This window comes from Lemur catta, chromosome 6 (genome assembly GCF_020740605.2).
Source record: "Lemur catta isolate mLemCat1 chromosome 6, mLemCat1.pri, whole genome shotgun sequence".
Classification (NCBI taxonomy): Eukaryota; Metazoa; Chordata; class Mammalia; order Primates; family Lemuridae; genus Lemur; species Lemur catta.
In genome coordinates, this window is record NC_059133.1 from 16,707,693 (window position 1) to 16,732,564 (window position 24,872).

The 24,872-nt window shown below is 48.0% G+C and overlaps 1 protein-coding gene across 2 annotated transcripts in view; it reads right to left on the reverse strand.

The window, feature by feature from the left end:
• CHST11 (carbohydrate sulfotransferase 11) overlaps nt 1-24,872 on the reverse strand; it is a 250,163-nt gene that overhangs the window by 117,726 nt on the left and 107,565 nt on the right. For both annotated transcript variants that reach the window (XM_045553066.1, XM_045553065.1), the window contains exon 2: nt 10,034-10,119. In XM_045553066.1, coding sequence (XP_045409022.1) covers nt 10,034-10,119 — 86 coding nt within the window. The remainder of the gene's footprint in view (nt 1-10,033; nt 10,120-24,872) is intronic.

Here is a 24,872-nt window from a genome sequence, read left to right on the forward strand (position 1 = left end):
CTCTAAGGAGCCCTTCAGTGACAGCCTGTGCAGACCACCCGGCCCCTGCGGAAATGCAGGTTCCACCCAGCAGGCTCTGCGTGTCCGACAAGCTCCCAGGCGATGCCTCCTGCTGCTCCAGGACTGGCTCTGAGCAGTAAAAACCTGGAGCGGTGGTTCCCAAGCTTGGCTGCATATTAGAGTCACCTGAGAGTTTTGCAAAAAGTACTGCCGAAGGTGTGGCCTTGGGCATTGGGATCTTAAAAAATTTCCTTTTTGATTCTAAAGTGCAGCCAAAGCTGAGAACCCCTGCTCTAAAAGCTGGCATTTCCTTTCGACAGGCGGAAACCGTGTGGCACTCTGTCACCCAAGCGATCTCAGCCTCCACTCATCTCCCAGGGACCCTTTGCTCCTCCTGGCTTTGTCCCTGAAGGACAGTAACGAGAGCAAACAGCAAACAGCCCTCACACGGTGCCAGACACCTTGCTAAGTAAGTATTTCTCAGACCGCTATGAGGTAGGTGCTATTATGATCCTCTCGTGTTTACAAGTGAGAAAACTGAGGCACAGAGAAGGTAAGAAGCTCTCTGGTGTCACACAGCTGGCAGGTGGTGGCGTGGAGATTTCAGCCCGGGTGGGCTGGTTCTAGAGCCTGTACTCTTGACTATTTCTGGGCTGTGTGGCCTCAGACATTCCTCTTTCTCCCAGAACTTTTTTCCCAAACACTGGGACAGGACATGAGGACAGAATCCAAGCAAGCACTGAACTTGCCGAGTTCCCGAAAGCCCAGCTCTCCGTTCGCAGTGTGTCTGTCATATCTGTGGACGAATCCGTGCTATTCTGTAAGGAACATGCTGGAGACAGAACAGATGGCCTGAGTGATTTCTCCAATACTCAAAACGACTGTCAGAACTGTATATGGGCCATTTTGTGGCTTTAAGTCCCTGGTTTAAAATGAAGAGAAGGAAACGTCGTATCAGGCCATTTGGGGAAGCACTGGAGTCTGCCTGGGCGTCCCACCCCTGAGGCATGTTCCAGGATGGCCCAGCGTCCCCAAAGCCTGGCGCAGGTCCAACCTGTCCACAGCTGCAGTGGAACTTGGTTTTCATGCATCCTTGGCAGGCTTGTCCTAACCAGAGAGGCATGAATAGGGGGACGCCTGCCTAGGGGGGGACAGAGCTGCAACCCCTTGATAGTCTATGTTTCTCCTCCCCTTGGCCAGATCTTCATTGCGCAAGGCAGGATGGGGCCACTTGTTATTGTGTGTCACCTCTCCTGTGCCTGTGCTCAGTTGGAATGATGAAGGTTGCACACCTACACCCACACACACACCCACAGACGAGCACACAGCATGCATGCACGCACACATGCACGCACACACTTGTGGTCCAAGTCCACACTCCTCCAACGTGTCCTACATGTACTGAACCCATGTAGGACATTGGTCTACAATGGTCAGTTTACTGGCCTGACTCCCCTAGTAGCCCATGAACTAATGAACTTTTGAATCTTTTCCCCCAGGTTCACTGAGGTTTAATTGATAAATAAAAATTGTTTATGTTTATATTGTACCACATGATGTTTTGATATATGTATACATTGTGGAATGATTACCACACTCAAGCTAGTTAACATATCCATCACTTCACATAGTTATCATTTTCTATGTATAAGAATGTTTAAGATCTACTTTCCTAGCGTATTTCCAGTATACAATATATTATCACTAACTACAGTCACCATGCTGTACATTACATCTCCAGAACTTTACGCTTTCTGTCTAACTGAAACTCTGCACCCTTTGACCACCAGCTCCCCCTCTCCCCCATCTGGTAACGACCTCTTTAGAGCCCACATGTAAGTGAGGTCATGCGGTATTTGTCTATGTCTGGCTTATGTCACTTAGCATAATGTCCCCCAGATTCAGCCGTGTTGTCACGAAGGGCAGGATTTCCTTCTTTTTTAAGGCAAAATAACATCCCATTTCTCATTTTCTTTACCCACTGATCTGTTGATGGACATTTGGGTTGATTCCATACCTGGACTATGTGAGCAACGCTACAATGAGAGTGAAGATATCTCTTTGAGATACTGCTTACGTTTCTTTTGGGCACATAACCAGAGGTGGGATGTTCTGGATCATGTAGTAGAACTAGTTTTAATTTTTTGAGGACCCTCCATACTATTTTCCATAATGGCTGTACCAGTGTACATTGCCACCAACAGTGTACAAGGGTTCCCTTTTCTCCACATCCTCACCAATATTTATCTTCTGTCTTTTTGATGATACAGGATATACTGGGTTAAATAAAAGATATTGCTAAAATTAATTTCACCTGTTTTCTTTTTACTTTTCAAAATGTACCTATCAGAAAATTTCAAATACATGTGACTTATACTACATTGCTAGTGAACAGCACTGTTCTATTATAGAAGGACATTTCACTTGAGCTGGGAAGGGGGAAATCAAGGAAAACTTCCTGGTAGAGGTTTCTTTTGAGTGAATAAAAAAAATGTCAGCATTGACTGGGCAGCTTGCCACGAGCCTGGAACTCTATATGTTTCTAATTTAATCCTTAATAACTGCACCATTGGCATTTCATCCCTATTTTACAAACAAGGTCTCCAGCGCTCAAAAAGGTTTAGCCCTTTGCCTCCGACCTCACAGTAACTAGTGGGGAGGTGGGGTGACCCGCAGACTCCACTGGGAAGTGTCCCCAAGTGTCTCTCCTCCAGAGAGTTTGAGAACAAGCCAGGTCTTTGTTTCAGCTCTATCCATTCTGACAAGGTTAAAATCCAATTCGCTGAGAAGCTATCTGAGTTGTGTCATTTACAGAAAAATCAAATTATGTAGAGGCCTCTTATAATTGAGGGTAAGTCAGGAAACAACTTTCCAAAAATGGCAGACTGTACAGCTGTGTTACCATTTGGAAATCGCCGAGGTCACTGTGTCACTCAAATGCCCTTCTCCAGTTGAGTATGTCAGATCATATTCGTACAGACTGACACAGAAAAAAACCATTAGAGCACTGGGCTTACGATCCAGATTTGAAAATATTGGGTCAAGCTAGGCTTGTTCCTGAAATTTCTGCCTATAAAGAAAGGCTCAGTTAAATGTGAACCAACAGATGAGACCAATGGTATCACAGTGACACCCCCCAGAGATGGGGTCTTATTTAACAATTATTACTGAGGTACCTAACTAGATATTGGGAGTGTAACAAGCACAACCACAGGAGACTTTTAAAACATAAGAGCTATATCGGCACATTTTCTAGGAGATGGGTTGAATGGACATGTACCTACACACACCACACACACACACACACAGTGGCACTTGTGGCCTTATAAATCAGTGCATCAAGTGTGCTAATCAGTGGAGTCTGCTAGACATATAACATAAATCAAAATTGTTAAGAAGTCCTCACCGTGAATACAGCTACTAGCTTCCAGGCAAGAGGAAATTATCTATCTTATTATGATTCAACAAAATTCCAAATGTGCATCTGTAACATGTCCGAGCCTGCAGTACAGGGGCAGAGCAAGGGCCCAGATCCCCTGAGAAAAGTCCCAGGTCCCTAATTCCACCCAGACAGTTGGTGGCTACTGATTAACACCAACTCTGACCTTGGCACTGTCCTAACGGATTTTGAATTTCACACACTTGAAAGACAGTATCGTGTGCTTGTTTTACTGAGAAGGAAACCAAGGCTTGGTTGGGGAGGGCAAGCGATTATCCCCAGTCGCACAGCTGGGGCAGGATTCTCAGGTTCCTTCGTGCAGCCAATCCTCTCCTCTAATCCAAATCATGTCTGACTCAGTGTCCCCATCTGTCCTGGCTTAATTGGAAATCTGACCAGGGCAGCTTCCCTGGTTTAAGAATAATGGAGCCACTAGTCACGGTGAAACAGTTCACTGTCCCTGGTTTTTTGCAATGGGCCTCGCTGGTCTATTGTAATTCGCAATTAATAATGAAGCATTCTCCTAAGTGCTGTGTGTAAGATCAGGTTAATGTAATATTTCATTGTTGCCAGCCAGCTGCTGGGGCTGGCAGTAAGTAATACCTTTCCATAAGGAGCCAGTCTACAACCAAATCAATTAATCCCTCTTCGGCTGGTAGACAGCTGTTGGGTCAAAGAAGATGATTAGACGGACTCATCACTTACCAGGTGGTTGGTAATAAAGGGATTAATTGACCAGAGTTGGGGCCATACAATGTCTGCTCTTTCATGCATTCCCGGTCTGTAGGACCGCTCAGCATCATTCTTGCTGGACAGCAGTTCGAAAGGCAGAGGGTGCTTTTTCCCCTCCATGCCTGTTTGTAGGATGGTAACTGATCCTGCAGAAACTCCCCTCTGATGTCTGGCCTGGAACAAGCCTGGGTTCTTCTTCTTACTGGCTCCAGAGGAGAGTGGCTCAAGTGTCCCTTTCACAAGGCCCCTTTCAACACTTTGCCTGGGGGGCTCAGCATCTTGCATTTGTCCACACAATGCTGAGTCTCCAACACTCAAGGCACCAGACCCACCTATAAACTTTCAAAGGAGCAAACCGGGGAAAGTAATCTATCTCTGTGTCCCAGTGGAAAAAACTAACACGGGGCCTTCATGCTTTGAGTTGCTTTTCTCATGATGGGTTATGGGCTAATATTGGAACCAAAGAATCAAAGATCTTTAGAACTGGAGTAGCCCTTAAAGACCCTCCAACCCAGTGCTCCTGAACCCTGGCTGCCCCTGGCTGCTCACCTAGGGAGCTTCAAGAACTATAAACTCCCCAGCCCTTATCCCAGACCAATAAAATCAGAATCTCTGGGAGTAAGGCCTGGGCACTGGTCATTTTTTAAAAGCTCCCCGAGTGGTCCTAATGTGCAGCCAACCTTGAGAACCACTGATCTAGTCCAACACCTTCATTGCATAGATGGCGAGGCTGAGGTCAAGGAGGAGACATTACCTGCCTTGGAGGAGCCGCAGAGTTAACAGGGGGCTGAGTCAGAACAGAAGCTGGCTCCTAAGATGCACACCATTTTCTGCAGGCCCCACGTGACCACCAACCCTGCCAGAGGGTAAAGACTAAACTCTCCTCCTGGTACCAACCTACCTCTCCCGGCCCCTCTCCAGCCAGCCCCTGGCATCACCCTCACTGCAGCCACAAACCCCTCACGGTTCTCTGAATGTGCCATGGACTGTCCCACCTGGACTTCGCTTCTGCTGTCCCCTCCCCCCCACCCCACCATGCTGCTCCCTCTTCTTTATCATAGGGATGTCTGATGTGTCTTCAGACGCCTGACTCCAATGCCACCTCCTCTGTAAAGGCTCCCGTGTGCACTGCACCTCGAAGGGTTAATTACTCCTGATTCTCTCACAACTTTGCAAAAAGCTTCTATCATACACCACTTATCAGGTTATGTTGCCTGGGTGCCTCTCTTCTCCATATCTTTTTCCTCTATTCAATAAATGTCTGTAGAAGAAACAAATTTTGGCGAACATTGCTAAAAAAGCTGTTTAGTTTGGGGCTGGGAGAGGTTCCCACCCTCTCGGACTATTACAAGCTTTTACCACCTAAAACATTCAGATGAATCAGTGACCCCCTACTTGCAAATTTCACCAAGCTGTGCTATCTCATGGCAGAGCTCTTGGGGCGACTCCTGCAGTAAGTGAAAACCGAATCTGCAGTTGTTTACTGGACATCACTGGGCACTTCACACCATCCCGTAAGCCCTGGCTCCTGCTGCTGGGAAGTTTACAACGGGTCCTGAGCACAACCCGGGCCTCAGCTTCAGTCACTGGGAAAGAGGATCTCATTTTTCTACCCGGGAAAGATAAAACACTAGCCTCTTCTCATCCTGCAATCTAGCCAGGTTAGATAAGCCCAGCTCTACCATTTAGGAGCTGTGTGATCTTGGCACATTGCTCAACCCTGTGAGCCTCGGTTAACTTATCTGAAAAATGGGGTTACTAGAGATTCAACGAGGGCTGTTGTGAAGATCCAAAGAGATTTGTGTGAAAAATATGTAGATTAGACACTGTTGTGTATTATACATTCAGCGAATGGTCATTTGTCTTCCTTTCTCCCTCCTTTCCTTCTATCCTTCCTACCTTCCTTCTCCCTCCTCTCAATCCTTCCTCCTGGAGCCGACCCGATGGGGAAGTTTATGGGACCAAAAGGGGTCACTGAATAACGGACATTTCACTGTCACTCTCAGCATCCCTGAAGCCTTTTCTCCCTCTTTATGGAATTTTTTTCTTCCTCAAACAGTTCACCCAGAAGACCTCCAGATCCCCGAACACTGACTGGTCCTGAGACACCCCTAAGAAAGCCGCAGACACTGGATATGCTGTGTCCTGTGCAAAGCTCCTAGCACAGCGCATACACATGGTGGGCACGCGCCATGCAACGCTCTCCTTGGACATGGTAATCACAGAGCAAATGCAAATGCTAAAGAAAGAACCAAGCAGGGCAGGGCTGAACCACATGGGTGATGCTGTGAAGATTTCAGGGAATCCACGAGAGGACCAGGAGGTGGGCGAGGTGGAAGGACAAGCCGTCGCACCCTTGCTGGCACTGAGGGGAAATTATGCCCTATTAATGGCTGACAGCGCAGCTCTGCCCCTGCATCTGAGCTGAGCCCGGGTGGCCTGCAGATGTGCTCGGCCCACAAATATGCAGTTGGCAACTCCTGAACTTTCGGTGACTTGACGCCAGCTGATCTGATCGGCAATTACGTTTTATTTTGGGGCCACAGAGACAGCAGAGAACCAGGAAAATTATAAGACATCGGAGTGCTGTTTTTCTAAGAATATCAACTACAAACTTTTTTTAACCAATTGTTGTTTTAATGGTTAGGGGTTTGCAGGGCACTAAAATAAGAAAACCCTGAACACTGAGATCAGATTATAGCCTATTTTCCCAGGGGAGGTTTAAGACTTTGTCCAGTGTAAATCTGGGCTTGATATATTTTTTTTGTAAGGCGGAATGGGGTAATTCCCGCCAAGAGAACTTTGCTAGTGACAGTGAGTCCAGTACAGATGTAAAGAAACCCAGATTTGTAGTTTGTCCTGGGGTTGAATCTTACTCTGTTTCTTACTAGCTACATTAGCCTTGGATAAGTTGTATAAAATCATCGACCTCATTCATCCATAAAATGGGGCTGTACTAGTAGCTCTGGGCTTACTATAAGGTTAGATGAGATATTTATAAGCATCTAGATACTATCTGGCCTACGCTACTTGGTAACTAAGATAGACTTCTCACCACAATGTTGGTTTCTTATCATCTAAAATCAACAGTTCCTGTTTTCACCATCATATAACAAACTCACATAACCAGTCAGTATAAAAAAAGAAAACATCATCTCAGGGAGCAGTTTGGTTTCTAGCGATTTAAGGCTTGTCCCCTGCCTCAGTGGTACCATTTCCTCCAGGCTCAGTGGCTTCAACAGCCTGGCCAGTAGGGAAATAGGAGAAACTGCAACCAAGCCCAACCGGGTGCAAAGTCTGTAAATGTCTCGTGGACACGAAACTAACTAAACTCAACAGGAACACTCACTCCCTTCTCTCCCCTTAACTTCCCAGCCCACAGCAGCCCAAATGATCACCAAGACAATTTCTCTGAAAAGTGCCACTTACTGAACTTGCGTGGGAATGGAACATAATCGCAGCTTGTAAAGGAAGCCAGCCTAAGAAAAAACATCCCGAGACAACATCCCAAGGAAACGGGGTGATTTTCCTGCAGGGACATTTCCCTGGTTGCCGGCTAAAGGGCCAGACAACTTGCCCAAGACATCCTTGAGGGAGGACAGTGACTCACCCGCCCACGCCCTCACGAATGCCTCCCAGAGCTGCCTCTCCGAGTCCCGGGCTATTGCTAAATGGGCCTGTCACCCAGACAACGTTCAGAACACCACCCGAAGGAAGAGATGGCCGGGAGAGTCATCTCTCCTTTGGTTGGTTTACAAATGGACCAAGCAGGGTCTCCCTCACCAGTTAACTCATTCCTGTCACCCCTGGGATAACAAGAATAACCAGACCCAAAGGCTAAGCACACACAGCCTCTTCACCCTTTTGTGCCCGGTGCCTAGCTATGAGCTGCATGTAGTAGGCACTCGTAACAGCAAATGAAGAACTGAACGAGTGAATGAGTGAATGAACCCAGGAAGCAGCAAACTCCATAGGAGGCACCGAGCAAGGCACATCACCACGTGCAACCTTGCAAGGTAGGTGTTGTTCACGCTGTATTGTAAACGAGGGAAAGCATTCTCGGAGGGTTAGGTAACCTGCCCATACTTACGTAGCTAGGAAATGATGAAACCAGGCATCAAATCCAGGTCTGACTCTGAAGTCAAGGCTTCCAATGTTGAAGCCACCCTCATGACCACAAAAATGACAAGTCATACTTACAGAGCCCCTGACACATCAGAATTATTCCATCTTCCAAACATTCCAGAGAGATTTTTAGACGGGAAAACTGATACCTAAAGAGGAACTCATCATATACCCAAGGTTGCAGAACAAGTTAGAGGTGAAATAGGAATCGGAACCCAGATTTTCATTCTTTCAATCACAAGTATTTGAGGGCAGCCCCACTAGACCAGGCTGTGTGTTAGTTGTTGGGGAGACAACAGAGAACAGGACAGACACTGTCCATGGACTTTCTGTCCAGAGGGGCGGCTACTTCAGAAATAGCTCTTCCCATGACACCATATGCTGCCCATGACAATCTGCAGCAGTGCTTCACAGTTTCGTTCTGAAGGAGAAAATGATCTGAGAACAGAGGATGTCAACAAAAAGATGGGAATGGTTTGCATCTGAGGAGCCTGGGTTGTTTTCAACGTGGGTTACCAGAATCCTCTCCTTTGCCAAGGCCCAATCCTGCCTCTTCCTGAGGATGGGGTGTGTGGACAGGGTGGAAGACTCGCCTACAATAAGCAGATTGTTTGGGCACCAAAGGAAACCCAAATATCAAATTCCCTGCTGAGTCACCACAGAATCCAGTACAGAAAGCCTCTGGCAATACTGCATTGGCAGTTACCAGGCTAATCTGGCCTCCTCTGTGCCCTAGTCACACACTGGGACAGGGCATGAATTAACCTGATTAGGCCACCCATGATGAACAAACCCAGGAGTCAATTTTTGCAGAAGGGAGTGCTGGTGCAAGACTGGAAACAGAGGTGGGATGAGAAAGTTCTCAGGTGCATCCCTTCGCAAGAGTTCTAAGAATTCAGCACCCAAACGTTATCTTCCTTCACCAAACATCTTGGTTCACAGAAATACAAAATTAAGAATCTGATACAAAAGACAATCTAGAGACTAGAGCCAAAGCAGTACTTTTTATGCCCCTTTCTCTAGCGAAGGTCCATTGATGCTACCGCTAGTTGTGGACTTGGCCCTGGAATCTCCACGTCAAGACCCACACACACCACTGAGGCCATCGCCATGGCAACCAGGTCTCCTAACTTTGCACCTAGCCTTCCACAGAGGACACTTTTTCTTCGTTGGAACTCTTTTTGCTCAAAGAGGAATTCTTTTTCCTAAATGATAGCACAGAGGCCACATTTACCCCCTTGTTAAACTGATGAGTCAGATTTACCATGACAGTCACTTAGCAAGAAGTCCCTGCACACAAGGGAGTTTGCCAAACTGGTACAGTGAGGTGTGGCACGTTTGGCATCTGTGGGCTTTAATAATCTAATGTGGGAGCTGTGTGGCGAGTTCACCCACACTCAAGCCTCCTGTGGGGGTATCAAAGGGGGAGAACGCACAGACCCGCCAGCTCTCCAATGTCATAGGCCCATGGCTGGGACCTGCGATTGTGTGGATCTCAGGGGTCCAAACTCTGGGCAGGTCTGAATGCTTAGTCTAGCACTCAACCTAGGCATTTCCCTAATTCTAAATATCTCGTGCTAGAATTAGAAAAAGGGTGACGAAGAAACCAACCACTGAAGATAAAATGCCAGGCAGTGGGAGGAAGTTTGAAATCCCCAAAGAACACAGTTTTGGAGTTTTTAAGTTATCCTCCACCCCCAAGAAGTTGACATGTGCTACAGAGTCCCCAGGGCTTACCTGGATCGGGTTGTAGAGTTCCTGCAGGGGGCTTCGGGACCCCTTCCGGCAGCAGATGTCCACAGCAAAGGGGTTCCTCCGCATGACTGAGGAAAGAAAGTAAAGGTTCATCAGAAATGAGCAACCAAGGTTTGTTGTCTGGCAAAGAAAAAGGCACCAAGGAGAGAAGGAGAAACAGGTAGGAAAGGATGAAAGAACATCGGCTTCTAGCAAATTCCAATTTCCAATTCCGTTCCCTTATCCCGTGGTACAGCTGCCGCTCTGTCTTCCCAATGTTCAGGCCTCTCCACACCCAGAAGGATAGAAATCATGCTAAAAATTCTTCCCAGCAAGTTTTTCAGAAAACAAGTTGGGCATCTAAAACTCATTGAAATGAAACCGCCTACAAAAGACAGTGTAAAGGTTGTTCCAAAAGAGTAAGTTCTATCAAGCACCAGGCTTGGTGACATATTTTAAGATTCCAGACTTCTCCCTCAGCAATCAGTGACCTCCGATTCCTGGTCCCTGGGAACCTGGTCTCCCAAGTCCTTCCCTAGGAGGCTTCTCCCACGGGATAAGGCAGAGGCCCAGCCTTCTCAAAGCCTCTCGTGAATTATGTGATTTTTAATTAAAATATCAGTTTGAGGCAGAAAGGATGCGTTTATGGTTCTGGGCAGATGGAGACGGCATTTACGATTGATAAAAGAGAGGGAATTCAGTGAACTCCTCAAAACCCACCAGCACGGAGGCCACCAAGAACTATTTTTAAATGGAAACGGATTCTTCCTTTCTTCATTCTTCTTGTTTACAAAACACCCGCACTCCGAGCAGCCTCTGTGGCTAACACACAGCCATGGGCCTGACAATTCTCTGCTGAAGGGAGGGGAGGAGGAGATGGGGAAAGAATTAGGGAAGGATGAAAGGAAAGGAGGGAAAGTGGGAAGGAAGGAGGGGAGGTGGGAAGAAAGGAAGGAAGGAGAGAGGGAGGGAAGGAAAGAAGAAGAAAGGGAGGGAGGAAAGAAAGGAAGGAAGGAAGGAAGGAAGGCAGGCAGGAAGGAAGGAAGGAAGGAAGGAAAGAAGGAGAGAGGGAGGGAAGGAAAGAAGAGAGGGAGGGAAGGAAAGAAGAAAGGGAGGGAGGAAAGGAAGGAAGGAAGGAAGGAAGGAGAGAGGGAGGGAAGGGAGGAAGGAGAGAGGGAGGGAGGCCAGAGGGAAAGGGGGCAGGATGGGAGAGGAATGAATGAACAAGTGCTTTCTTCTCAAACAGGAGGCAGTTTTCTCAATGACCAATGTGACGGGAACATAACTGGAACAAGGAATACAGATCCTTTCATAAACCTAAAGAATTCACTGGCTCTGTAGCGGCAGAAGAGTAGACAGCAGGACATTCCCTGCAGCAGACAGCCTGGGTTTGAATCCTGCCTCTACCACATACCAGCTGTGTGACCTTGGGCAAATTACCTAACCTCGCTGTGCCTGTTTCTTCATCTGTAAGATGGGATGAGAAGACTATCTAACTCCCTGAGTTGGATGTGAGGATTAAATGAGTTACTACCATATGCAGAATCCTTAAAACTGTGCCTGGCAAACAGCCAGAGTTTCAAAGTGCTGTTTACAAATTTCTGAAGCTGTTCTAGATCGTTCACTAGGTTTGCACATAACAATTATGACACGAGTTGCTTGGCCCCTGGGAGGAAGGGGGGAACTTCCCTACTCGTGAGCTACCAAGTGGGCTGATGAGAAGCTACCAGACCTTGAGCAGGGTGCAGCTCAGAAGCCTGGGTGGGCTGGCCAGAGGGGGTGAAGCCAGGGCCCTCTGCTCAGAAGTCAATCTGAGGTCAGAAGAGTGAGGACAGTCGTCCCCACAAGCAGCTGATTCCTTCCGGAAGGTCTCCAGGTGAATCAACTGCTTCCCAGGTGATCCACCTTTGACTTGTCACTTTGAGCCACATGGAAACCCTGAAAGTAAATCGTCAATTCCAGGAATCCTGAGGCTGTGTTTTCTCTCTCCTTTTCCTTGACTTCCTAGGGCAGGAGTCAGCAGACTTCTGTGAAGGGCCAGGTGGCATTTAGGCTTCGTGCCACAGAATGTCATTAACTCTTCACCTGGGCCACTGCGGTGTGAAAGCGGCCACAAACGACATGGCAACGAATGGGCATGGCTGAGCGCCAACAAAACCTCACGTATGGACCGAGAAACCTGAATTTCATCTAATTTTCATGTGTCAGGAAATATTATTCTTTTGAGTTTTTTCTCCACCGCTTAACAAAAGCAAGGCCGAGGGGCTGGCCTTGGCCCTCGGGCTGCAGTTCGCTAACCCCTGCGCTGGAGGACGGCCTGCAGTGTTCCTGGGGTCACCAGTGCCAGCTCCAAACACCCCCTGCACGCCCACAGCCTTCCCCGGGGAGGAGGGCTCTGCAGGCAAATGTCAGTACATAAAAGCCATTAGAGTCTGATTAGGCCGCACACGGAAACACTGCTTCTTTGTTCCTCCACGGCTGCCCCAAGAAGAGGGGGGAAAAAATTCTACGTTGTGTTTTTCTTTAATTTATTACTTCATTTTTCATTTCCACCAAAGAGGAGGTAAACTGTTAAATGCACGCAAGTTGCCCTCGGTGCACAATGACATAGCAACACTTCGGAGGAGTAAAAACAGCCATAAAACTTGTAAAATTACGCCCCGGCCGTGCAAGATTAAATTCTCCCCATGGCGGCAGACAGGCTCATCCAGGCCTTAGGGCTGCGCCACCGCCGGGTGAAAACCCTACCGTGGAATCCATTAAAAGTCTGCTTTTATGGGGGGCAGTATTATTTAATTGGCTTATTTTTCTAATACAAGGCCTTTAAAATGCTTCGACCGTGTGGGGCCCAACCTTGGGGCCTTTGCCTACAGCCGCCAGCGCCCGTCCAGCCCTGCCCGCGACTTCCCAGGGCGGGCGCCGCGGGGACCCGCTCTGGCTCCCCGGACCACAGAAGCCAAAGGGGCCTTGTGCGCTTTCCATGGGAACGACAATCCGGCCGCCGATGGGGCGCGCGGTGGGCCAGGCGCCTGGGGAGGCGAGATCCTTCCCACGGGGAAGGAAGTCCCTGCCTTTTGCAGATAACCTCTCTGAGGCTCCCTTGCACTCGGCTAAGGTCAGGGCCACGTCGACGGAAAGCTGGCAAGACGAGACTCGAGACTGGCAGGCGCTGCCCGACCCCTGAGCCGAGGGCCACCTCCCCACCGTCTGCTCCGACCGCCGGGTCACAGCCCGCTCCTGCCCACCAGGTGGGACGCTCAGGGCAGCACTTTTTCTCCCACGCCTATGAGTTCAGTAAGAGCCAGATGACTCGGAGGGGACCCAGTGATCTGCTGAAACATGGAAATAAGAGTCAAAAGAGACCAAGAACAGATCGAAGTCCCCCAAATCCTCATGTGATGCTCCAAAAACTAGAGTTTCTCCACGGGCGCTCTACTCACTTCCTCCGTCAGACGGCTTGTGAAAAAGGCGGATTTCTGGGCATGTCCGTGGCTTCGTCCCAGATTGGTTGAATGAGAAGGAGGGGAGATGGGGGTTAAGGCCCAGGAATCTGCATTCTAATAAGGTTTCCACCCCTCCCCATTGGGAAGAGGGAGACAAATCATACTTTATGCCTTCTGGTTCTTAAGAATCCGACTGCGGAATAAATAATTCCCACACAACCTGGCTCCATGTACCTCCAAAGGCAGCGTGTCGTTTACAATGAGAGCTGTGGAACGTCCCTGGTGCCAGTGTTGGGTGAAGGTACAGATACTCCCTAGAAGCTGAGCCCCACTGTGACCCTTCTCAGGTCTAGACCACAGGGGCTTTTGGTTTCTAGGGACCACAACTGATTGCTAGGCTAGTCACAGCCAAATGACAAAATGAGGAACTCCCATATGTTGTCTGGGAGGCAAAGGAAGGGCCCCGGATATACTCACATAAGCATGAGAAGGTTTACCCCATGTGTGTCCTAGAAACAGTGACTCAGAGAAGGTTGAGTAACCAGCACCCAGAGAGCAGCGGCAGCTAGCACTTAGAGAGCACTTGTGCTCTGTGCTACTGTCCCCACTTTGCTGATGGGAATACTGAGACCCGGCAGGGTAGGGTAACTTGCCCAGGTCTCATGACTAGTAAGAGGTGGAGACAGGATTCTGACCCCGGAAGACCATGCTCTCGGCTACCACACTACACCACGGCTAAAATGCCACGTAAGCCAGGCACCTCCATGGTTTCCTCCTGGCCTGAGACCTGGTTGGCTGGTCACTTCTAGGACAGGTGATCCAAAATGTAATCTAGTGTTATAGCCTTCATCAAAATGCCATGATGGCAAGCTATTAACGAACAGTTATTACACTCATTCATTTGACAATTTTTATCAAGCACCTATGATACACCGGCACCTTGCCAGGCACTAGGTTTGGGGGTTATAGACTCTGTCTTATTCATGTTGCTTCTCTGGTGCTTGGCACACAGTAGGTACTCAAAGGATTTATGAACGATCTCAGATTTAACACTTACTTGCAGAGAATCAGAGAGGTTGGTTCTTGCTATACATAGCGAGGAAATTGCCAGTAGCATCGGGCTATGGTTATTTTTTTTTTCCTTTGAAAATGAAAGGTCTGATGATCAAAAAGCCCCAAGAAAGGAATCCCTGAGGGGATTTAACGGTGGCCTTCTGTTGCCCACCCCACTGCGAGTTTTATTTAGTTACAACACTTGTTTTCTCTCTTCTAAACTCAAATCAATGGGATTTAAGACAGTTTTTTAAGAATCAATTTACAGTATGACTTCTTGGGCAGGAACAGTTTTGCATATTTTAGAACTTCATACACAAATGAAGCTAAAATTAAAGTCAAGCCGCCTGTGTCTGTCCCACTGTGACGGAGAGCACATTGTTTTCAAGTGGACACTCCATTCCCGGACTCTTAACGCACATCAGGCCATGGGAAGTTAGTTCACGGCCGAGGAATCAAGTCCACCTCCTTCTCCGAGCGGCTCCCTGAGACCCTGCCAGTGCTGCTGGAAAGGAAGGGGGCTCCTGGATTGTAAACTCAGGTCTGAGGACGTAAAACTGAAATGCTGCGGGACCCTGAGTAGGAACTTGCCTTTCATGCATGTCATAAAACCAAAGACATCAGGAATTCAGAGGGATCATATAGCCCAACCCCTCAATTTGCAGAAGCAACTCAGAGAGCTTGCCTGGTTGCCCAAAGCCCCCTGTAGCTAGCAGCAGAGCCAGGGCTGGAAGTCAGGTCTTACAAAACACAGCAAACTACCATTTATTGAGAATTTACCATGTACCTCATGCCTGATGCAATGCTAAGCCCTTTTCTCACATTGTTTCATAAAAACCCTGTACATTTGATATAATAATATCATTTATTCCCATTTTACAGTTGAGGAAATGGAAGCCCAGAGAGGTTAGGTAACTTGTCCAAGATCACACAGACAGCAAGTGGCAGGACAAGTAGCAAATTCCAACCTAGCTCTATTTCCAGAACTGGTGCTCTTCACTACTTTGCCATGCTGTCTCTAAAGGCAGTAAAGATGCTTTTACACATAACTCCCACCATTTCTGTGAGGTCACTTCCCTCCACATTGAAAGTGAAGCATTTCTGTTCTAAATCACCCAAGTCCAAATGGGTCTTCACTCCTCCCACTGGCAAAACAGCTCCAACACTCAGCTGACTTCAGACACTTTCCAAATGTGATTTGCTAACAGGCTGGGCACGATTCCTCATCTACTGCATGCTCTAAGTGTGCAGAGCAGCAATGCAGTTGCAGAGATGTTTTCTCCAAATGCACAAATTCATGCCAGGGAACCTAGCGCAGTGCGGTCCAGCCCATCTGTCAGGACAGGACAGTGTCTGATTCCACCCCATCCAGTGGCAAGGGGAGCCATTCCTCTAAGGACAGGCACTTCTGTTTTGCAACTGGGGGGCCCACAGCCGACCCTGAGAGGACACTAAGTCTCCAAACTCTCCCCTATCGCCTTCTGAGGTTGCTGTGCTGAAACTAGAGTGACCAACCAATCTGGTCTGCCGGGCCCAAGGAGATCCCCAGGACAAAGGACTTTTAGTGCTAAAACCAGAAAAGTCCCAGGCAATCGGGGATGAGTTGGCCACCCAGCCAACTGTACTGAAGGTTTAATCAGAACTAGATTCAAGTCCTGGTTTTGTCCATTAACTAGCCTTGGCTTAGGTCAACTTCCTAATCTCTGGAACTCAACTATACAATGCAGGGTCCCACCCTAGCACTGCCACCAAACTAAGAGCCTCACTGTGAAAGAGGTCTCCCTGGGCCTCAGTCTTCTCTTTGGTCAGTTGAAGAGGTTGAACCCGGTGATCACTAAGTCCCTTCCAACTCGAAATTCCTAATTTCTAAGCACAGATCAATGGGACATCTCCCTGGAGAACTGGGGCTTGCAGAAGCCCTAGAACTGCTGGGGGTGGGCAGTCAGTGTGCACGGGGCAGGGGTGAGGGCAGTGAAGCAGTAATGAGGGGTGCGGTGGGGGGGAGACAGGGGGCCAGGAGAGGCTGTGGAGGTGGAAGCACTACTTGGCCGTGAAACCAATTCCTGCCTGGTTTACAGTCCACCGACAAAGGCCAGATCCTGGTTGGGGAGGGGAGGTTTTTCAAATGGAAAGTGCCACCTACTACTAACACTACTACTTATAGTAATAGTAATACAAAAGCAGCTTTATGTAGAAGCAGAGCTGGTAGTCTGCAGCTCCGGAGCCTGGGCCCCAGGGGCAGTCCTTAGAAGAGACCCTCTTGCCTCAGTGACCAGGGCTCTGGCCTGAAATGCTCCCAGGAGGACAGCAGGGTTAGGGGATCTCAGAGCAGGGGAATCCAGCCTCTACCCTACACTGTACCGCTCTCCTTAGGGACAGCACACATTGTCCTTTGGGCCACCACTCTCCTTTTAAACGCAAAGAGAAGACTCCCTTTGAGTCACTCACCAACACTAGAACCCAAATGTGTCGTCGTGGCTAGACCTCTGGGAGGAACACTTAGAACCGGAGGATGGAGAAGACAGAGTAAAATAAAAGGGAGCAAGAGTGATGAACCCTCCTTCCACAGCGCAGTGAGGTTGGACTTGCTCAGTCCCCAGCGGGTCCCATAAAGTCCGGAGGCAAACAGAGGTCCACGAGTCCTCACACAAACTACATCTGTAGCTCACCCATTCAGAGATTGAAAAATACTAGGGAACCTGTATCTCTGTGAGATTTCCTTTTATCCCAAGGAATCCGTAGCGCTTTGAATACAAACTCACGCTGAGTCTAAGGGGTTCTTAGCCCTCATCTGGTCACTCCGGCTCATTTTCAGAGGAGAAAATGGGCCCAGGGAGGGGGCAGAGTGGCCAGAGGTCCCAGCGCAGGGCTGGCAAGAAGGTCCAGGCTGTGCCCCTCCCACCGCAAGGCCCGGGAGCCGCGCCCCTCACGGTCAAGTCCACCCCCGCTCGCTGCCCACCGCCCAAGTCCTTCCCGCACAGCGGGTATTCAGTGCATTTGTGTCAAATGAATGCAAATGAAACGACAGGTCAAGTGACCTCAAGACTTAACCAAAGATATTTATTCCACTAAAGACTATCAGGCCAAGCCACTTACTAACAGCTAAAGATCAAAGAGGAGAAGTAAGTTAGCAGGTTCCTTCCTAACAAACTCTTCTCAAAGTACCAATTCTTCCTCAAAATGGTTTCACTGGCCTTCGTAGCCAAAGTAGTTAAAACAAACATGCAACAAAATAAAGCAAAATTCACACAATATGCTTTTGTGCTGCTGTGATGTTCCTGAAATGAGCTCTCCAAGTTCCTATAAACATGAACCTTTAGTACTGTCTCTCCTCTCTGCCTCACCACCACCCAGGAGGTAGGCGCTATCATACCCACTTTACAGACAAGCAAACCGAGGCTCAGAGAAGTTAAGAATGGACTCAGTAACACAGCTAGTGAGTGGCCGAGCTGGGATTCGAACCCACATCTCTCTGGACCCAAACCACTCCTCTGAAATGAGACAAGTCATAGTCGACAGATGCTTGGGACCAGAGGGGGCCAAGGAGAAAGGCAGTCCCAAATGTCACCCTAGTATCCTCCCACTAAGCAGGGCCTTTGGGTGCTTTGCAAAACATCCGGCACACCTGTATCACAGGTGACTTTTCAGGAGCCCCCAGACAGTGAGGTGAGAATAGAGTTCAGCCTAAGCTATCGTTTATAGCATTATCACACTTAAGCTTTCCAACTTCCCATTCTTTCCTTCACTCAGTCCCTTCCACAGCAACGACCCACAACCATTAAAACCATTTCCAGATCCCTGTCTCCTTACTGCAGACCCTACATGCAAATTTACTAAAGAATATTGAGGGATTTGGGGGTTTATTTGATTTAGGAATAATCTGAACCCTCATTATAGGCAATTCCATGTCAGCCTCCCCTACTACTGCAAGCTCCTCAAAGCAAGAAACCCCTCCTGAGGTCCAGCCTGTAGGAGGCGGCCGCAGAACCAAGTAAATTAAATCTTGGCAGATGAAGATCAAGGGTGTAAATCTCAGAATTAGGTGGATGTGTTGGGTATAGCTTGGGAAGAGAAAGGACACCACTTCATCTAAGAGCCATGAGACTTACTGACATAGAAGCCTTCCAGCAGGGGCTCTGCTACTCAGCTTTGAGGAATATACTGTGTACGTTAAAGCCTTTACTGGCCAGGGGAAGAACTGGGCATGAAATGGATTCACTAAAACCAGTGGCCTCTGCAGTCAAACCCCTTCCTCTTTTAGAGGACTCTGGCCCATCTGCAGAGACGTGCCCAGTGCAGAAAGCTGTGCCCACTTCCAAAAGCACAAGGTCCCTGCTTAAGTGCAAACCAGTTGTCACCCTGACAGGTGAGTGCAGAATCAGAATGGACATACAGGGTTGGGGGAAAGTATCCTCATGGAGGGTTCTGATTGAGCAAGAGAAATGGCAGGATACAAAGTGCTATGGTATGGATGTTTGCATCCCCCCAAAATTCTAACCCCCAACTCGACAGTTTCAGGAGATGCAGCCTTTGGGGGGTGATTTTGTCAAGGGGGTGGAGCCCTCATGAACCGGTTAGTGCCTGAGAAAGCCCGCTGGACCTTCCACCCCGTGAGGACACCATGAACAAGAAGCCACTGTCCATGGAGCAGAAGCAGCCCACACCAGACACCGAACCTACCAGCGCCTTGATCTTGGACTTCCCAGCCTCCAGAACTGTGAGAAATAAGTTTCTGTTGTTTATAAGCCAGCTAGTTTATGGTATTTTGTTATAGCAGCCTGAATGGACTAAGACACAAAGCTCAAAATGATCTTCCTGGCCAGTGGGGTATGCTGTCCACCCCCTGAGAGCACGGGAGAGAGAAAGGGAGAGTGAGAGAGCGAAGGGGAAGGGCGAGGAGAGGAGGAGAAGGAGAGGGGAGGAGTGGAGGGGAGGCAGGAGGAGAGGTACCAGGCATTCAAAGATGAAAAAACCCTGATCCAGTCCAACCCACGCTCATTCTGCAGGTGGAGAAATGGACATGCAGGAGAGGAAGTGATTTGTCCAGGCCCACACAGCTAGTTATGGGCAGAGCTGCAGCGAGAACACGGGTCTCCCGACTCCTGGCCGCATCCCTTTCCCCTTTTGCACCCAGTGAACACATAAATATGCATTTAAACCAAAACAAAAGTTTCCTGGAAAAGTATCTATCTTTATCACGTATGATGAACTGATATTTTCTATCCTCTTCTATGTTTTTAAAACACTAGTCACAACTCATTACATTGATTTTACAACACACCCATGGGTTGTGACGCATGGTTTGAAAACTCCTGACTTAGGTATCTTCAAAGAGTCAAGTTAGGGATAAGATTGCTCATTCAGGTTCCACTTGAGGTTGTTTATGAACAGGATACGTTAAACTTGATAGAGAACTCATGAGTTCCACACCCAAGACTTCCCTCCCACGATGTTCACCGTCACAGTAGATGTCACCACCATGCCCCAGCTGTGCAGACCGAACACCCGGGGTCATTCCAGACTCCTCTTTCCTCGTCTGCTATACCCCACCCATCAGAACATCTCCACCCTCACCCCCTGGTACCAGCCACCATCACCTCCCCCTTGGGCTATGATAAAAACCTCTTAACTGGTCTCCCTGCTGCCATCTTGGCCTCCCTACTCTGTTCTCCACCAGTGGCCAGAATAATCTTCTAAATATGTAAATCAGATCACAACATCCTCTCTGTGCCAAAGACCTGCCACCTTCTTAGAACAAAATCCAAGGTCCTTTCCAAGGCCTAGGACCTGGCCCCTGCCTCACCTCACCTCCGCCATACTGGTCATCTTGCTGTTTCTCAAAAATACCAGGTATCAGCCTCAGGGCCTTTGCACTCACTGCTCTGCCAGCCTGGAACACCCGTCCGGACACCGACTGCTCTGCTCTTCACTCTGGGCTCTGACCACATCGTCACCTCCCCAGAGAGGGCTTCCCTGACACATGGCCTCACACAGCCTCTCTTCTCTTTGTGTCTCCCTCTCCCTCCCCTGTTTCCACTGTATTCTTCCTCCAAGCATGTATCCCCTCCCGACTTTTTATTGTAAATGCTTTATTGGCCACTGCCCATCGCTACCACGAGACTGTGGACGGACTTGGACTGTCTCATCTACCATGACATCCTCAGTACCTAAAAGTACCTAGATTCAGGGCCTGAATGAATTAATGAATGAATGACAGCTTCTTTCCCCAAAAACTGTATTTTTAAAATATAGTTACTCCAGTCCAAGGTCTTTTAAACTTTCCTGATAAGAGTCATCCAAGGTACTTTATTAAAAAACCTACATTCCCGACCTCTTCCCAGCCCTCTGAATCAGCTTCTGCAGAGGGGCCTGGAAGCACCGAGCTGACTGAGCGCCCCAGGGCATTCGCATCTGGGAAAGGTCTGGGGACACCGGGCCAGCCAGATGGGAGGACCAGGTGCACACAGAGGGCGTGCCATGAAGGGACATCTGGAGAAGGGGACAGGGAGAAACTCATGCCAGGGGGCCCAGCGAGGTCAGGGGAGGGGTGTAGGTTGCCTGCAAAGGACAGGCTGACTAGGCTGAGGCATTTCATTATTTCTTTATTCATACCTTCATTTCTTCATGGATACCTTATCAACCCAAAAAAGGATTTGAGGCCAAACTGGGAAAGCATTCATTTGCTTCTGTAGTCAAACTGAAACCCCTGAATAAGATCTTCAAGGCAAGAACTAATGCTACAATTGGGATTTTGCTTTTTTTTTTTAATTATGGTAAAATATATATAACATAAAATTTATCATTTTAATGATTTTTTGGTGTCCAGTTCAGTGGCATTAAGCACATTCACACTGTTGTGCAACCAACACCAACCACCCATCTCCAGAACATTTTTATCATCCCAAACTAAAACTCTTTCAATAACCACTCCCCATTCCCCCTCCCCAGCCCACGGTAGCCACCCTCCACTTTCTGTCTCTGTGAATCTGGAAACGCCAAGTACTTCGTACAAGTGGGACCACACGATATTTGTCCTTTGGAGTCTGGCTTATGTCACTCAGTATAATGTCTTCTAAGTTCACCCATGTTGTAGGATGTGTCACAATTTCCTTGTTTTTTTGAGGCTGAATAATATTCCATTGTATATACGTACCACCTTTTGTTTATCCATTTGTCTGTTTTGTCTTGGCCATGGTGACTAATGCTGCCATGAACATAGGTGTGCAAATACGCATTCGAGTCCCTGCTACGAGGGTTTTGCTTTGTAAGCTATTTTGCTGGGACAGGGAGCATCGCCCTAGGTGGGCCCCCTAGGCTGCTGGTGAGCACATTGGCTGGTGGCCTCAGAGCTGGCACTGTGGGGATGGTAGGTGGCTACTGGAGTATGGCTGTCACAAGCAGAACCTCAGAACGAGAGCCTTGGGGTCAGACATCGCCAGCAGGTACTTCAGTCATCTCGATTAAGAGTTGTCTGTGAGCCCAAGGGCAGGCAAGGAATCAGGATGACATGCAGCCAGCTGGGGGGGGGGGACTGGTCTTGCGTGGGGAGACATCTGAGTTAGGCAGGTGGTGACTTGAGTCTGGGCAGGGGCTGCAGAGCCCCACTCAGCACACAGCTCGGCTCTGAAGAAGAAACTTCAGCCACTGAGGCTGTCGTCCAGGAAATGGCTTGAGAAGGTGACCCCGAAATTGTTCGAGATGTCCAAATTATTTCCTTAAAAACCCAGGATGATTTCAAATGAAGTACAGAAAATGTCCTGAACTGGCAAATACATAGACACAGCAAGTAGATCAGCGGTGACTAAGGCCAGGGCGGGAATGGCAAGTGACCGTAAGTGGACACAGAGTTTCTTTTTAGGGTGATGGCAATGTTCTAAAATTAGATTGTGGTGATGTCTGTACAACTCTGTAAATACACTAAAATTCATTGAATTCTATACTTAAAATGGGTGGATTTCACATGGAAACAATATTTTCATGAGGCTACTTTTAAAAATAAGTATAGAAATGTTTCAGAATAAACCCATAACATTAATATTTTTTAGATTTAGATTTGACCTAGTTGAGTAGGAGATCTACTTTGCAACACCAATATGAAAGATTTAATTGAATAATTTATTGGACTTGAGATTTTAAGTTGAAATCTTCTAGGTTTACATATAATATTGGAGTACTTAAAAAATGTAAGATCCACTACATTTGTAAAGTTTGAGATATCAGATTTATAGTACTTGGTTATTTGTTAACCAGGCAACTGAAGTACTCAAAAAAGACTTTAAATATATTAAATTTTAAGTGGAATTTAAATGGCTAAAAGAAGGTTGAGTGTATTGAAGGGCCAAGTATTAATCAAAGGCCCCCTAAATATAACTGTTAAAGTTTACTAGGTTTAGGAATAGAAGAGTAAGATTCTTAACTTAAAGGCAGGTTCCTAGATTTGTGACTTTAATTTCCTTAGAAGTGTTTTCTGTACACAGTATCACCCTCGGTGCTGTGAAAAACCCACGTTAACTGAGAAGAGAATTAATAGGAAACGGCACCTTCGCGCTGGCCTAAGAAGTGGGGAGCTGAGTGTCTGGGGTGCAGAAGAACCAGCCCCCATTCCAAACCTCAGCACAGACTCTGCCCCTGAAAGCCCCCCCAGTGGCAGACCGAACTTCACTGTTGAGAAATGTTAGACCCTGTGGAAAAACACAGTTCAGGGAATTGATATTGGCAGTTAACCTAGGGAAGCCCTTATAAACTACATTTTATGTTCACTTAAATAAAACAAGAGAGACAGCACTGCAATACAGATCATATTAATTATATTTTACGTACTTTAAATAAGTAATTATGAGCCTTGTGCAGTTCATTTTCATTTACCCTTCCTTGCCTGCTGGAGAATTTTTACCTTCTCCCCTGCAGTTCCCCTGGAATGCTTACAAATTTATTTTGCAGCGATGCAGATAACATGCCAAAATACTTTCTTCCCTGTCTGGGGCTCCATGTCTGACTTTACGACTTGGACACGTTGCCGTCTGCCTCTGGGGTTCCCCCACGGCTGCAGAGACACAGAGCAACGCGGCTGGTTCAGAAAGGCAGCAGCCCAGGTAACCTTCATTTGAGCTACCCAAGCACGGTGGGGCATTAACCCCAAGCCTCCCCTCGCCCCTCAAGGACAGAAAGCTGCACTGGGCAACCCCGCCTCACTCGGGCAGGTGTCTCTCTCAGGGCTCCAGTCCCTCCAGGCCACACAGCCTCTTCAAAGGCACAAGGGGATTGTCGCCTATCCTCTGCCTGTCTCAAGGCACCTGGGCAAACTCTGCGCCTACCCAGGCTTCTGCTGTTTCCTTTTTCTCCACTCTCCTCCTAGAAGGCAGGAAGGGGTCCTGGCTAAGAGCATGGAGCAGTACCCACTGGGGACCTCAGAAGGTGATCTTATTTGGAAATAAAGTCTTTTCGGATATAATGAGTTAAATGAAGATGAGGTCAGGCGTGATTAGGGTGGGCCCTAAATCCCATGATTGGTGTCCTATATAAGAGGCAGAGATGATGCACAGAGACGTACACAGGCAAGAAGACCATGCGAAGACAGAGGCAGAGACTGGACAGATGAAGCTACGAGCCAAGGAACAGCAAGGACTACCAGGAGCCCAGAAGCCAGGGAGAGGCAAGGAAGGATTCTTCCCTGGAGCCTGTGGTGGGAGCATGGGCCTGCTGACACCTTCATTTCAGACTTCTAGCCTCCCTCCAGAACTGTGGGAGAAACAACTTCTGTTGTTTTAAGCCAAAATGTATGAGAATTTGTCATGGCAGCCCCAGCAAACTCAGTACACATAAGTTCACATCTTGTGTGATCTTGATAAAACACTCTATTCCCTGGCCTCAGTTACTTCATCTATAAAATGGGGAGAACAATATGCCTACCTAGTAGGACTACATAACTGAATCCATGTCAAGTGCATGCAGCAGGACCTGGCCCAAGGTAAGTGCTCAATAAACTATAATTAGTTACCATTCCTGATGTCCACTACCTTGTTTTTCTCATTATTCCCCCAACAGAGCACCTCCATATCCTCTTCTATTCCAACAACAACAACAAAAAAAAACCTCACTATTATGGACATAATATATATGCATTAATCTGTAGACACTAAATTATTTCACAAACCGGAGAGGAACTATTACACAGTTAACAAACAGGAGTTGGTGGTGTCTGCTAGAGGTCTAAGCACTTGGCCACGCTCGAGACGTGTCTGGGGCCAGCGCTGGCTGCTGCAGTGGGGCTGCTGAACAGGCAGCGCGAGCATCTTTTCTGCAGAAGCAAAAGATAACTGGAAAGAGAATCTCTCCCGCAAGGAAGG